This window comes from Amyelois transitella, chromosome 13, assembly GCF_032362555.1.
Source record: "Amyelois transitella isolate CPQ chromosome 13, ilAmyTran1.1, whole genome shotgun sequence".
NCBI classification, from domain to species: Eukaryota; Metazoa; Arthropoda; class Insecta; order Lepidoptera; family Pyralidae; genus Amyelois; species Amyelois transitella.
The window spans coordinates 1,502,690-1,515,805 of record NC_083516.1 but is presented as its reverse complement, the minus strand read 5'-3'; the positions used below and the strand labels follow the sequence as shown (position 1 = coordinate 1,515,805).

The 13,116-nt window shown below is 34.5% G+C and overlaps 2 protein-coding genes across 3 annotated transcripts in view; one reads left to right on the top strand and one right to left on the bottom strand.

The window, feature by feature from the left end:
- The first annotated feature begins 4,041 nt into the window (after positions 1 to 4,041).
- LOC106143265 (follicle-stimulating hormone receptor-like) overlaps positions 4,042 to 13,116 on the top strand; it is a 29,128-nt gene continuing 20,053 nt past the window's right edge. The window contains exon 1 of the mRNA XM_060947434.1: positions 4,042 to 4,373. Coding sequence (XP_060803417.1) covers positions 4,325 to 4,373 — 49 coding nt within the window. The 5' untranslated portion in view covers positions 4,042 to 4,324. The remainder of the gene's footprint in view (positions 4,374 to 13,116) is intronic.
- Positions 6,257 to 11,314, bottom strand: LOC132902430 (uncharacterized). 2 transcript variants are annotated; one of them, XM_060947412.1, is made up of 3 exons: positions 10,780 to 11,314; positions 9,902 to 10,694; positions 6,257 to 9,814 (listed from the first exon to the last, which is right to left on the bottom strand). In XM_060947412.1, the coding sequence occupies exons 2-3, from the start codon at positions 10,007 to 10,009 to the stop codon at positions 7,352 to 7,354; spliced, it is 2,571 nt and encodes an 856-aa protein (XP_060803395.1). In that variant the 5' UTR covers positions 10,010 to 10,694; positions 10,780 to 11,314; the 3' UTR covers positions 6,257 to 7,351. The 2 variants fall into 2 exon arrangements, with proteins under 2 accessions (XP_060803395.1, XP_060803394.1); XM_060947411.1 differs by having other exon boundaries at positions 9,902 to 11,314.

The window sequence follows — 13,116 nt, the reverse complement described above, 5'->3', positions numbered from 1 at the left end:
ACCACTAATACGGGATAAGGTCATTCTTTTTTCATTTACTCGTCAAATTTCTATTTCCCTTTCATGTAAGATGTATTTTGGCACGTTTTGCGTACATATGGGAGACACCTGTTGCACTGACCTGAATCTGACAAAACCCACAACAGCATGCACTTGGCGTTTGGACCAGCGCCCATTATAACCTAATGACTCACTGTAAATTTTAACCTTCTGGTCCTTTACTCGTCTTTTACGACATCTGATTCACGAAGAAGTCTGTATTAACTGACCATATTACAAACATAATCACGTCTTTGTTCCTTACGGAGAAGACAGAGCAAACAGTCTCGTAAAGACGAAAACCAGGTGAATGGCTTAATGATGGAATTGGGATACAAAGGAATTAACGCAAAGCAACTTCTATCTGATTTATGCAACCTTTGCAGGTGAACCTGACCCATAATTGATCGATCGTGGTTACACATCCAGTTGCTTGAATTTCCTCACGATGATTTCCCTCACCGTAAAAACATCGGTTGGTGTTGAAACCATAACTTTAAAAATAGTCATTGGTACATGGCGAACCTGTGTCTGTGATGTGCAATCACGCATTTTAACCACCTTACCGATTCGACCCCCAACGCTCTCGAACCGACATTGCATTATATCCATAGATATATGTACTTAGATAAATGCTTGTTTTCCTATCTCTGTAACACAAAATAGCGGCACTTATATTCAATATCATATTATCTCTATATTCATAAATAACTCATTCACAAATATTTCAGAACAATAATCAATGATTAAGTTATTATTGGTGGTTAATCTGTTTTTTTTTTCGTTACAATCTGTTGCTTACATTTGTCAGGGTTATTAAACCTTTTTATTGGTGGATTATATACCTTTGGACGATTTGAATTTAGGTATTTTTTACTCGCCAAAGGCGTCTAGGTATTTTAGGAGACAGAAATGATCAGTACTTAAATATTTTTTTTAAGGTAATGTGGATGAACAATAACCATTTAGAATTTCGCTTAGATTAGCCACATAGAGTAAGTAATAACAAGTGACAATTCTTTCTACATAAATTAAAGCATTTCTGATAGAGGTAATTCCCACCGACACAATAGGTAATTTTATTAAAATTTCCATTTAACTTCAACTTCTAAAATATGCGTTAATTTTTAGGTATTTACGTTTAAAAAGTTCTTGTAATTTTTAAGTGGATTTTAAAATAAAAAAATACAGTTTAGTGTTTGTTATGACGTTGGATAGGTAAGTATATGTCATGACGCACGTTCCAGTTTGAGATAAGTTCAAAAAACATTTTATTCTATATTTGATAGCCTATCTATAAAATCATCTACTTGCATATTTAGAACGATCATAAAATGAAGTCCAACCTCATTCTAGATTCAGCTTTTATTTTATATAATAGGTGCCGTAGACATTATTACGAGTATTATAATCTTTTGTTATCTTTTTATTAAAAATTTAAATACAGCTAACATTATAATTATTTAGTGCTAGTTACCTTAATAAAACCTAAATAAATCCAAATAAAATTAAATAAAATCTAAAAGATACATCTACGAATAGGCCTAAATATAAAACTAACACTTATTTACAAAAATGCAAGTTTTGGCAGATCAGAGTTTTGAGGTAAAGTGCCCAGATGGCTGGCAGCATTTCCATTCTGAATGGCAATGCTTATCTTTTGAGCGAGATAAAAACCAGCCCTCTGGTCATGAGTAACGAGTTTTCGAGCGATGACGTCAATAAGTGTAGTATATAAGTGTTAGATTTTTTTTATATTTAGGCCTGTTTATTTTATTAATTATCCGTTGATCATGACAAATTTTTAATAACACTACTATCACTACATTATGTGTAAAGTTCCCCTTGTTTCTGTCTGTATGTACGTATTAATCACGAAAAGTTGTGGACTGTGAATGTTAGAAAGATTATTTTCTGAGGGAGGTTTATATCAGTAAATGCCGTGCGAAGCCGGTGCTGGTCGCTAGTAATAAAATAAACAAGCAAGTAATAATTATTTCTACACGACATCTTGAAGTCATTATGGAATAAAATAAATAAATGGAAGAGATATGATTGATGCATTGCCGTGACTGTTTTGCCAACGCCAATTTTATGCCGCCTTAGTGCAGTGGCCTATTGATCCGCAGGTCGCAGGTTCGAATCCCAGATACAAACAATCCTAGCAGAAAGGTAAAACTAAGAGGTAAAAAGAAACCTGTTATGTATAACTTAAGTAAATAATATACATACATATATTCACGTTTATATCCCTTGCGGGGCAGGACAGAGTCAACTTTTTGTTCGTCAACGTTCAGCTTTTGGCTTGATGATAGAATTGAGATTCAAATAGTGACAGTTTGCCAGCTAGCCATCGCCTAAAAGAGGAATCCAAAGTTTGTAAGCCTATCACTTAGTCGTCTTTTACGACATCCATGGGAAAGAGAAGGAGTAATATATTCTTTTTTTTTATATTCGTGCCGGGAACCACACTGCACTAAATAAATTAAAAAAAAAACCTTTTATTGGCTTTACACATATTGTATAAGAACCTTGTAATGTAGTTTAATGTATTTGCTGTTAGTTACATTGAAAAAATAAATATAAAAAACAGTCAGTACAATTACCCGCGTTAATCCCGGTTGCGTCCTCACCTCAGACACGACGTAACTTGAAAAATCTCGCTTCTGCCATTTCGCTACGGAATCCTAAAATTATTATTATTTTTATCTCTTATGTATTGTTTTTCTTGTGGTATCTAAGTATTTGATTCTTTGGCCACAATGTTTGAATGATGTTGTTAGGTATGTATCATTCTAACAGACTACAAATCTAACCATGATTGTTATTGTATTTGGATGATTTCCAACCGGTGAGGATTTATGAATAACGAATGTCTATGTATTTTTATCGATTTTTATTGGAATTCTCCATGCCAAAACCAGGATACATTTCTATTGTATGTGAACTCATACAAAAATGGTTACAATAACTAATATGAATAAAATTTGAATGCCGTGTGGTTCCTGGCACCAATAGTAAAATAATAAGACTCTACTCCATCTCTTTATTATGAATGTCGTAAAAGGCGACTAAGGGATAGGCTAATAAATTTGGGATTTTTTTAGGCGATGGGCTAGCAACGCTCTATTTGAATCTTAATTATATCACGCCAAACAGCTGAGCGCCTATTAGTATTATCATGACTGTTGGCTCTGTCTACCCCGCAAGGGATATAGATGTGATTATATGTATGTTGATTGAATGTTATACATACATGCCTATTTAAAATAGTAAGCGCATCTGCGCCCACGTTGAAGTTCCAGTTCCCGTAGGAATAGCCAAAAAGTAGCTAAGGACCTATTCCAAGGCCTATACTATATTTGTACATCATATGTCATTAACTTCGGCGAGTTAACTTTGAAGAGGTATTAAATAAATGAATTTTCTAGTTGGGATTGGTTAACCTTTTGATTTTGGTGTGAAAGTCCAAACTACCTTGGGTATGTGTATCTAAAACTCTTTCCTAAGTGAGGGCCTCTTAATATACCTGGCAGGAAGCATAAATACCTGTCTTAGGTGTCTGTATATATGTATAATTGTAATCTGTAATAGTATTGAGGTACTTCATTAATAGGAATAAATATTAATTAATGCGAATGTTGTAAACTTATGTGGTGGTTTATATGTACATTACACACACATTTGTGTTTGTTACTAGACTAATATAACAAGTAATACCTATACCTTACACATTGGCATTACATAATAACTAAAAAAATACAGAGATTTAAGTCGGACGAAGTCGCGACAGTCCTTTAGTATTACCTACTAAACATGGAAGAAAAAAGCACTTTCGAATTACCTAAGGCCGAATGCCTAATAATTTTCCCCTGTTGAAGCGAATTCCACGGTCAAGAATCGCATGGAAAATTATCTTGTCGATGGTATGAAACATTTTGTAGTGTTCTAAATTCAATTTCAGTTTTCAAACGACGCAGCAATAGGTACCTACATAAACTAACTAGTATTATTTTATTTAGTCCATCGCGTTCCTTTAAACGGGCCGCACGTGTCGCGAATCTAAGACATAACTTACGCGCGGCAAAAACCTGTATCTTCGCTCTCATAAATTAGTGTTATTGAAGTATTCATGATTTGTTATAAATAAGTCAAATGTTACATTCCTAATTAATGTGATTCCTATGGAATGTTTTGTTAAAATGTGAAGTGTTATGTTATTATTATAAAAATGACTGTTTAATTATCTGGGTTTTGCAAATTAGTGTTAACATTGACGTTTACAATGTATTTTTGGAAGCTTCAAGTACCGGCTGTCTGCTTTTTTCTGCTCGGTAAGAAGTTTTTTAAAATGGTTTTAATCAGAATACCTACTAACATTTGCGCGGAACTGTTATTGTTTGATTGTTTGTAAACTCGTTATTGCACTTAAAAAAAACAAATTACACATTGTTCTTGAATGGCAATGTTATTTTTCGTAAAGGAAATAAGTAAAGTTTTAGCGAAATTAAATCAGTCAGTGTTACAGGTTTGTTTGTACGTACATACATAGATATAATCATGCCTGTATCCCTTGCGGGGTTGACAGAGCCAACAGTCTTGAAAGGCAGCTGTTTGGCTTTATGATAGAATTGAGATTCAAAAAGAAGAATCCCAAGTTTATAAGCCTTAGTCGCCTTTTACGACATCAATGGGAACGAGATGGAGTGGAATTATCCTTTTTTTTTATTGGTGCCGGGAACCACACGGCACGTTTGTTTGTTTGTAAACAATTTATTGTAGTTACACTAGCGATCCACACTGACAATTCACGCTCAGCTGCATGACTTAATGATGGAATTGGGATCATTAAATAAGCCATAAAAAAAATTAATATATATAATTATTATATTATATATTAAAGATAGAAGGTGAATTTTTCCTCACAGTAGCTCACATTATCGTGTCGAAACATGAAAATTTGAAGAGCAAACGATTGAGGCGTGACTGACAGATTAACTCTGTGATAACGACAGTACAAAGAAACCGCCTAGCGAGTCTGATAAGCGTGATCCTAACGCCATGATGGATATTTCTTCTAAATCTCATTTGATTGATGGTGGGTTAAATAGTCGTTGATCTGCGGACGTGGAGCTCATCATCGGAATTCATCTATATTTATTCCTTGCAAGGTAGACAGAGCCGACAATTGAATGAGTGCAAGTCCACGATCAACTGTATGGCTTAATCACATGAATGGAGTTGAGATTCAACATACATACATACATACATAAAATCACGCCTCTTTCCCGGAGGGGTAGGCAGAGACTACTTCAGATTCAAATCACGACAAATTGCTAGCCTATCGCCCAAAAGAAGAATCCCAAGTAAAAGTCTATCCCTTAGTCGCCGTTTACGGCATCGGCACGGAGTGGTCCTATTTTTAAACACATCATCTAAAGCCGAACGTACATACATCAAAATCCTATATAAACGTAACACCTATCATCATTATCCTGTCTTAAGTTATTTAAGCATATATTTTTAGGGATCACTCTCAACATTTTGTGTATATTAAAGTAGCCTCTACGCATGTTTCGTAGCTTTTGGGTAGATCAGTTTAGGCGCTACGCACTTATCGTAGCATCCGTGTAGGTCACCGTAGCCGCTACGAACTCGTGGCATTTGTGTAGGTCACCATGGGCGCTACGAACTCCACGTAGCATTTGTGTGACCGTAGCTGCTACGCACTCCTCGTAGCATTCGTGTGACCGTCGCTACGAACTCGTGGCTTTGTGTAGGTCACCTTAGGCGCTAAGCACTCCACGTAGCATTTGTATGACCGTAGCCGCTACGTACTCTTCGTAGCATTCGTGTGACCGTAGCCGTTACAACGAGGTTCGTCGTAGCATTTATGTAGGTCACCGTAGCCGCTTGATCTAGCAATTTACAATTAGGTTCCTTATTTGGTTTAGGACTGCAATAAGAGATTGGCAAAAATTCCTGTGGGAATGGAAATAACCGGGAATTATTGATCAACGCGGGCGAAGCAGCGAAAATACCCTAGTTCAAACATAACAAAAGTACTTACCTTCATGTAATAAATTGTTGATGATGAACTATCCACGGGTGGCGAATAGCATCATACTCGTACAATTTCCTTGAATTTGTACAAAGTACTTTTTCATGTATTCACGTTGTAATAAATAAATGATGTGTGCAGTGCTCATAAAAACCTTAAGACTGCACCGAGCATATCACAGGGACTCTGTTTAGGTATTTATCTAGTAGTGTGCGTAACGCACACATCAGCGAGTGTCCGTGTGCTTGGATCGGAACGACCGAAGGGAAAATAGCATAAGTCATTATTTTAAAAATAATTAAAGTCGTAAATAAAACACAATACTAGTGTATAATATTATTTTATTTTAAACCTACCTAGTTTCATTACACCGAAAGAAGTACAGTTGACATAAGTATACTTCTATTACAAATACGGGTTTGAACTTATTTGAACCCTGGTCAGGTCAACATAGAAAATTATCTTTTTTCAGATTGGCCTGGGTCTTAAATACAAATTCAAAATTTTTATTCATTATTATAGGATACTTCGTATCGCTTAATAATTGTCAAAACGTATGGTTTAACAACATTGGTTGACGTCAAATAAATTACTTAAAACTAAGTTTACTGCCGCTTCCAAGGCGTAAGTGCAGAAGAAGCGGTAACAAACTGCACTGCAGCATTTTCTTCAACAACGTCAACTTCACAATATCAATTAAACTTAGAATAGGATGTGGACGAGAGAATACATTGTTCAGATTAATATAATTATATGAGATTTAAATGAATGTTATATATATATATATATATTTATGTTATAAAATATAGTATCCTTGAGTTAGTATTCCATAAACAAGTTTTAAACTTACTTTCAGACAACTCAATCTGTGTGATTTATCCCTATTTATCTTTATTTATTTATTATTATATTGCAATTAGCAAATTAAAAAACTGAATTAAATTTTATAACAAAAGTTAAGGTTTTAAAATCTTATGCGTTCATTTAATTAACCGACTTATACACAAAAGAGGTTTTTATTCGCGTCCTTTCTCAAGCATTAGTGTCTATCTTTTTACCAAATTTCATGAAAAGCGGGTCAGCGGATTTGGAGTTAAAGCTTAAGGTGAAGTCCGTCTAGGAAAGTGACGCATAACTAACAAACAAACAATTAATTTTCTAAAAAAAGGAGGGTACCGTCTCTCAAGTAAAATTAAGTAATCAGGTAAGGCAAACTTATTTTGAATTAGTTTCATTGGGTACTCGCTTATCTTATTTTTTTCGTTTCCGTTTTGTTTCTCTGGTTGTTTCATCTAGTTTCCGCTTAACTTCTTTAGTGTTTCTATTTTCAATTGCTTCCAGAATATGTTTCGGTTCTTTAATTTCCATCTGTCTATCTAATCTTGAATCAATTAGTTCTGGAAGGAGGCAACTAAAATAAAACTTTATTAATTTTTCTTCCATATCATTCCAAAAAAGTAAATCTTCTTCTATCATTTCTATCTTCATATCTACATTTGTCCAAACAGCAAATATGCATGTTTTTCGTTGTGCAATGTGAATTTGTCCCTGCGCTTGGAAAAACCAATCATGTCTTTTATTTAAAACAGTATTTCCGTCTTTACTGATTTTCCAAAAAAGAATTTTTTTCGTTTTAATAGCATCGTCGACACTTAGATCCCGAGCCGCATATGGACATTTTATTTCCACAATTTTATCGTCTTCCACAAGTCCATCTGGGCTTGCACCTAAGAATGGCAAATTTTGGTCAATAAATAGACCACACGATCTAATAGGCTTCTTTAGATGACATTCTAGTTGTTCGCGTGCAAGAGCTTCATGACTTTGTCCATAACTAATTGATTTGACATGCTCCAAATTCTTTTCAGTCACCAGATTTTTAACTAAAGGTCCACATTTAATAAGTCCTCGTTTGCACACTTTGCCAAACACAGAAGCCGTAAGACGTAGTTTCCTTTCTTGGCGCCATTCCATAGATTCAGCCTGCAAGATAGTTCTTCTTTCTAGTGCCTGACGGTCTTCTTCACTTAAAGTCATGGTTTTTAAGTGCTCTGTTTTGGCAAAATCAAAATCAGCCTCACTTAAGTCAGGTTTTTGACAAGCCTCGCCATAGTTTTCGTCATTATTTCGATTATTAGACTTTTTGCGATTTTGGTTAGATTTGCGACATTTAAAAATTATCCGTTTTACGGAAGACATTCTCTTCAAATTCCTTTGCATTTCAAGACGTTTAATTAATTTATTTGGACTTCGCAAAAATATATTTTTATTGATGTAAGTTTGTGGTTGCTTTGAATTAAAGGAAACAACTGATGCTGCACATCTTCCAGAATATGACTGTCTGCCCGAATAATTAATGCGTTTTCCTCCAATAAACTTAGCAATAATACTATTGAAAACCTCTGCTATATTGCTATTCACACAGTGTATTAGACTTTTTGCATTATTCACCAACCTAGAAAGGATTTTTGTTATGGCTGAAAAAATAAAACCACCGTCTTTACTTTTCATTGCTAGCACAACATTTTCTTCTGGCGCTTCATCTTCGATAAGTTTCTTGCAATAATACGGTTTGCATGAAGCATGGTTACCAAAGACATGATGCGGCGCATTCAACAAATCATTTTTTAGTTCAAGAACTTTTTCCTCAAAAGTTATATTTTTAGCACCTATATGTTTTACTGCTCCATTAACACACCGCCTCAAACGCAATATATTGTTTTGTACAGCTCTTCGATACTTTATTGGGTAGTTTGTATTCCTGGTCAGCTCGTCCAACTTCGTACAGTAATTCCTTAATAGATGATTGGTGCACTCAATCTTTTCCACTAACAAATTTCCATAAGGTTTAGCTCTTAAAATGTTGCTATGTGTACTTGAATCCCCATCAGCTATAAGTCTAGAGTATATCAATTTGTGCGTTTCTACGGAAGTTTTAAATCCTTCAACCAAGGCTGTTGCTTCCATACCGCTCGAGGAACCCGTATAATTTTTAAAACAAATGTGCTCTGGTGTTGCCTCTTTTTTATTTTCCGCTCGAGCACAAACCATGCAATATTTATTTTTCACCGCCATATACAAAACTTTTTTCGTCTTATACCCTATTATTACAGCGGCACCTGACAATGCATTAAAGTTTTTTCTGTATGATCTTTTTGACCAGCAAGCATCTGCAACCACTGTTATCATTGGTATTCCATTTGAATCAACTTCTCCATTAATTATAGCTAAATCATACTCTTCTTTAGCTGCATCTGCCATGCTTTTTTCTTTCGCTAGTTCCCATAATTCGCAGACCTTGGTATGGCACTTTGCATATAATTTATCAGACATACATGGTATGTTGAGACTGGCTGAAACAAGTTCCAATCCTGAAAACCCCGCACCTATAGACATAAAACTGCTTACAACATTATCGTTTAGGTCGAGATCCATGTTGTTATCAGAATCAGGACAATTTTTTAATTTGAATGACTCATTACACATTTGACATTTAAAATGAAATATTGAACGAAACCCTTTTTTTACTTCTTTCTTAAGTTTTAAGCAATTTAAATTACAACCAAATGCCGTGCTATGATTAGAAATTTGTTGTAGTTGTTGAAAAATGTACGCAAAATCTATAATTCTATTTCCAGTTATTACAATTTCCTCTTGCTCTTCATTTTCCTTTTCTATAATAAGTTTAGTATCAGATGTATCTTCTAGTGATTCCTAGAAAGAAAAAATAATCGTATGTAATCAGAATAATAATCTCTATCGAAAATATGATATTAAATTATAGACCATAAGAATACTGACCTGTTTATCAATGTCTGATATGTTCAAGCCTAAACTGTTTGGCGCTTCACCATCTTCGTTGCCTGCTTTGTTTCTATTCATAAAATATAAAAATTGTAAGTTAGACATTTATTATTATCATAGTTGTATGTAATAGGGTACAACGAGTATTCAAAAACCTGACAAATACAAAAAAATTTTTTAGGACAATACTTGACGATGATGGTTGATAATGTCGTCATGCTTCATGCAAACCGTATTATTTGCAAGAAACTTACTGAAAATGAAGCGGCAGAAGAAAATATTGTACCAGCAATGAAAATAATGGCGAGGATTGTCAAAAACCTGACCTAAGCGATGCAGATTTTAAATTTTCCAAAACAGAGCACTTAAAAAGCATAACTTTTTGTGAAGAAAATCGTCAGTCACTTGAAAGAAGAACCATCATGCAGGCTGAATCAATCAAAATAACCTGGTGCCTGAAAAGAGTTTGGGGCATGTGAAATCAATAAATAATGGACCAAATCATGAAGTTCTTGCACTAGTCTAGAAATCTGAGAAAAACAAAAATGTCATTTTTGTGACAATATTTGATGCTGATATATATTATGTTATCGACCAAATGATAATTTGGGCATTATGCATACTGCCCAAAGAGAGAGCAATGGCAGCATTAAAAATCTAACACCAGTGTTAGCCACTTACACACACAAAAAACATAAAAATTTATACATACTTAATTATAGTCTCTTTTTTCTTGAATTTCGATTTGCTGACTAATTTATAATATTTTTGTTTACGTTTCCCCATTTTACTGAAATAAAAAAAAAAATATTAAGACAATAAAGTAAAATAATTCATACTTGATTAGACTTGAAAAATTCCAAAAGAATACTTACCTCGTTTTACCGTGGCGTTCACTAGACGACGGGGCGTTAGGCCGGCGTGCGACGGGAATATTTTTCGGTAAAAAAGTGACGTGAGATCACTCTGAACTCTTGTGGCCGACTGAAGCGCTGAGCCCGCGCGCTGTATATTTAAATCGACGCGCGGCCGCCATAGTAAAATGTATGGAGATTTTTATACACTATTTGATAAATACGTATTTAAATAATCGGACAATAATTTAAATATTTAAAACGGACAAACTGTACATTAGACATTAAGGTATTGTGTCAATTGAAAATATTGTTAGTTTTCAACTTTTATCAAATAAAAAAGCCCTTAACGGCAGCATACGTTTTGGCAGTTTTCGACCAACTTTACGTAATTATGTAGGCTTATATATTGATATTTTTTAGTTTTTTCCACGGACTAATTCTTAACATATTCATTGTGATGGTAAATGTATTTTTTTTATGTTTATTGAACTAAAACTTTAGAAGTTATCAACTAAACGGTGAGTGCCTGTTTTGGCATTTTTGCTCGATGCAGTCTTAATATATTGGCATAAAGTACTTTTTCGTCGTGAACTTAGAGCTCGCGAACACTTAATTATTTTTTTACAAAATTGTGAATATCTCAAAAACTACACGCACCCCAGGCTCCTCTCCAGAGAGGTGAGAATGTTACGGGTTACCGGAACGCCAGGAGGTAGAAGAAGTCATAGATTTCCTTCGCCTTAAAGAAGAATCCCTGCTATATATTTTTTTTTATTTTTGTAATTTTAAAGATTTAGTATTACTGTAACTTTCGCTGATTCAATTGAGAATGAAAACCAATCGAAGATAATTCAACAGTATCTTTTTCAGTTATCTGTACAACTGTATATTGGTGATAATCGCAGAAGGAACATGACTTGCTTAAATAAGTACTATTTTTGTTTAGTAATAAATTAAAATAGTTATATCGTATCTCCTTCTTCGTCCTGACTCTAGGCCCGGTTGTATCCTCACCACTCTGGAGAGGAGCCCGGGGTGTGCCGACCATGAATCTTGATTGGGTAAGTCAGTTTTTACACGAAGCGACTCACGTTTGACTCTCGCAATATCATATTGCATGAATGTAAAAGCTGCACAATATAAATGTGGCTATTTCCTTAGTCGCCTTTCACGACAGCCGCGGGAAAGTAATGCAGAGCAACGGCTGAAACTACTAGATGTAGGAAGCTGAATGTTTCTTAGAAACTAGGTATTAAAAATACTAAATGAGGATTTTCCGAAATTCCAACGGAAATTAAAAAAAAAACGAGATCTTTCCATTTTTACACGTCTGATATACAGACTAATCTGTATAGTCTACTTTTAATTTTACACATAGTTTACAGCAACCGTATCTAAAAACTATGCATAAATAATCATATTAATGTTCTTTTGTTATTCTACAGTTTATTTCCGTAATAAATAGGTAGGTAAGTTTTTACTAATCTATTCATAAAGGATCCTAAACTATTTATATAACTTTATGAATAGATTAGTAGGCTGTAGGGTGTCAGCTTTTATGTATTGAGATGGTCGATGAACGAAGTCGCGGACACCAGTTAACTAACTAATAATATAAAAAGAAAATATTAGAATTTTTGTTTGTAAGGAATAAACACAAAAACTCTTGCGCCGATTTGACGAAATTTGGCAAAGGTATAAATAAAATAGACCTTCAGGTGTAACAATGAGATTTTTTTTTAATTCCTACGATAGCATAGCCCTGGAAGCTAATTACTATAAAAAGGCATAATATTAAAGGTTTATAAATTAATATAACCTAATAGTAGCAACTAAATAGCCGGGAACCACACAGCACAATAATTAGATAAGGTATTGTGCTGTGTGGTTCCCGGCACCAATATAAAAATGAATAGGACCACTCCATCTCGTTCCCATGGATGTCATAAAAGGCGACTAAGGTATAGGCACATTATAAACTTGGGATTCTTCTTTTAGGCGATGGGCTAGCAACCTGTCACTATTTGAATCTTATTTCTATCATCGAGCCAAAAAGCTGGACGTGGCCTGTCAGTGTTTTAAAGACTGTTGGCTCTGTCTAGCCCGCAAGGAAGACGTGACTATATGTATGTATGTATCTACCTATCTAGGAATCATAACTAATATATTGTCTTAAATTACAATAAAGTAGTCGCATCATTATCAATCTCTTATCAATTGTACACCCACGTCGATAGCCCATGTTCTTACCTTTTTATTTAACAAAACTATTTTATCTAAAGCCTGCTATATTTATAGTGAAAATGACGTTCCGTTTCGCATGAAAGTGAGAAGTTAGCTTATGCCTGCTGCTTT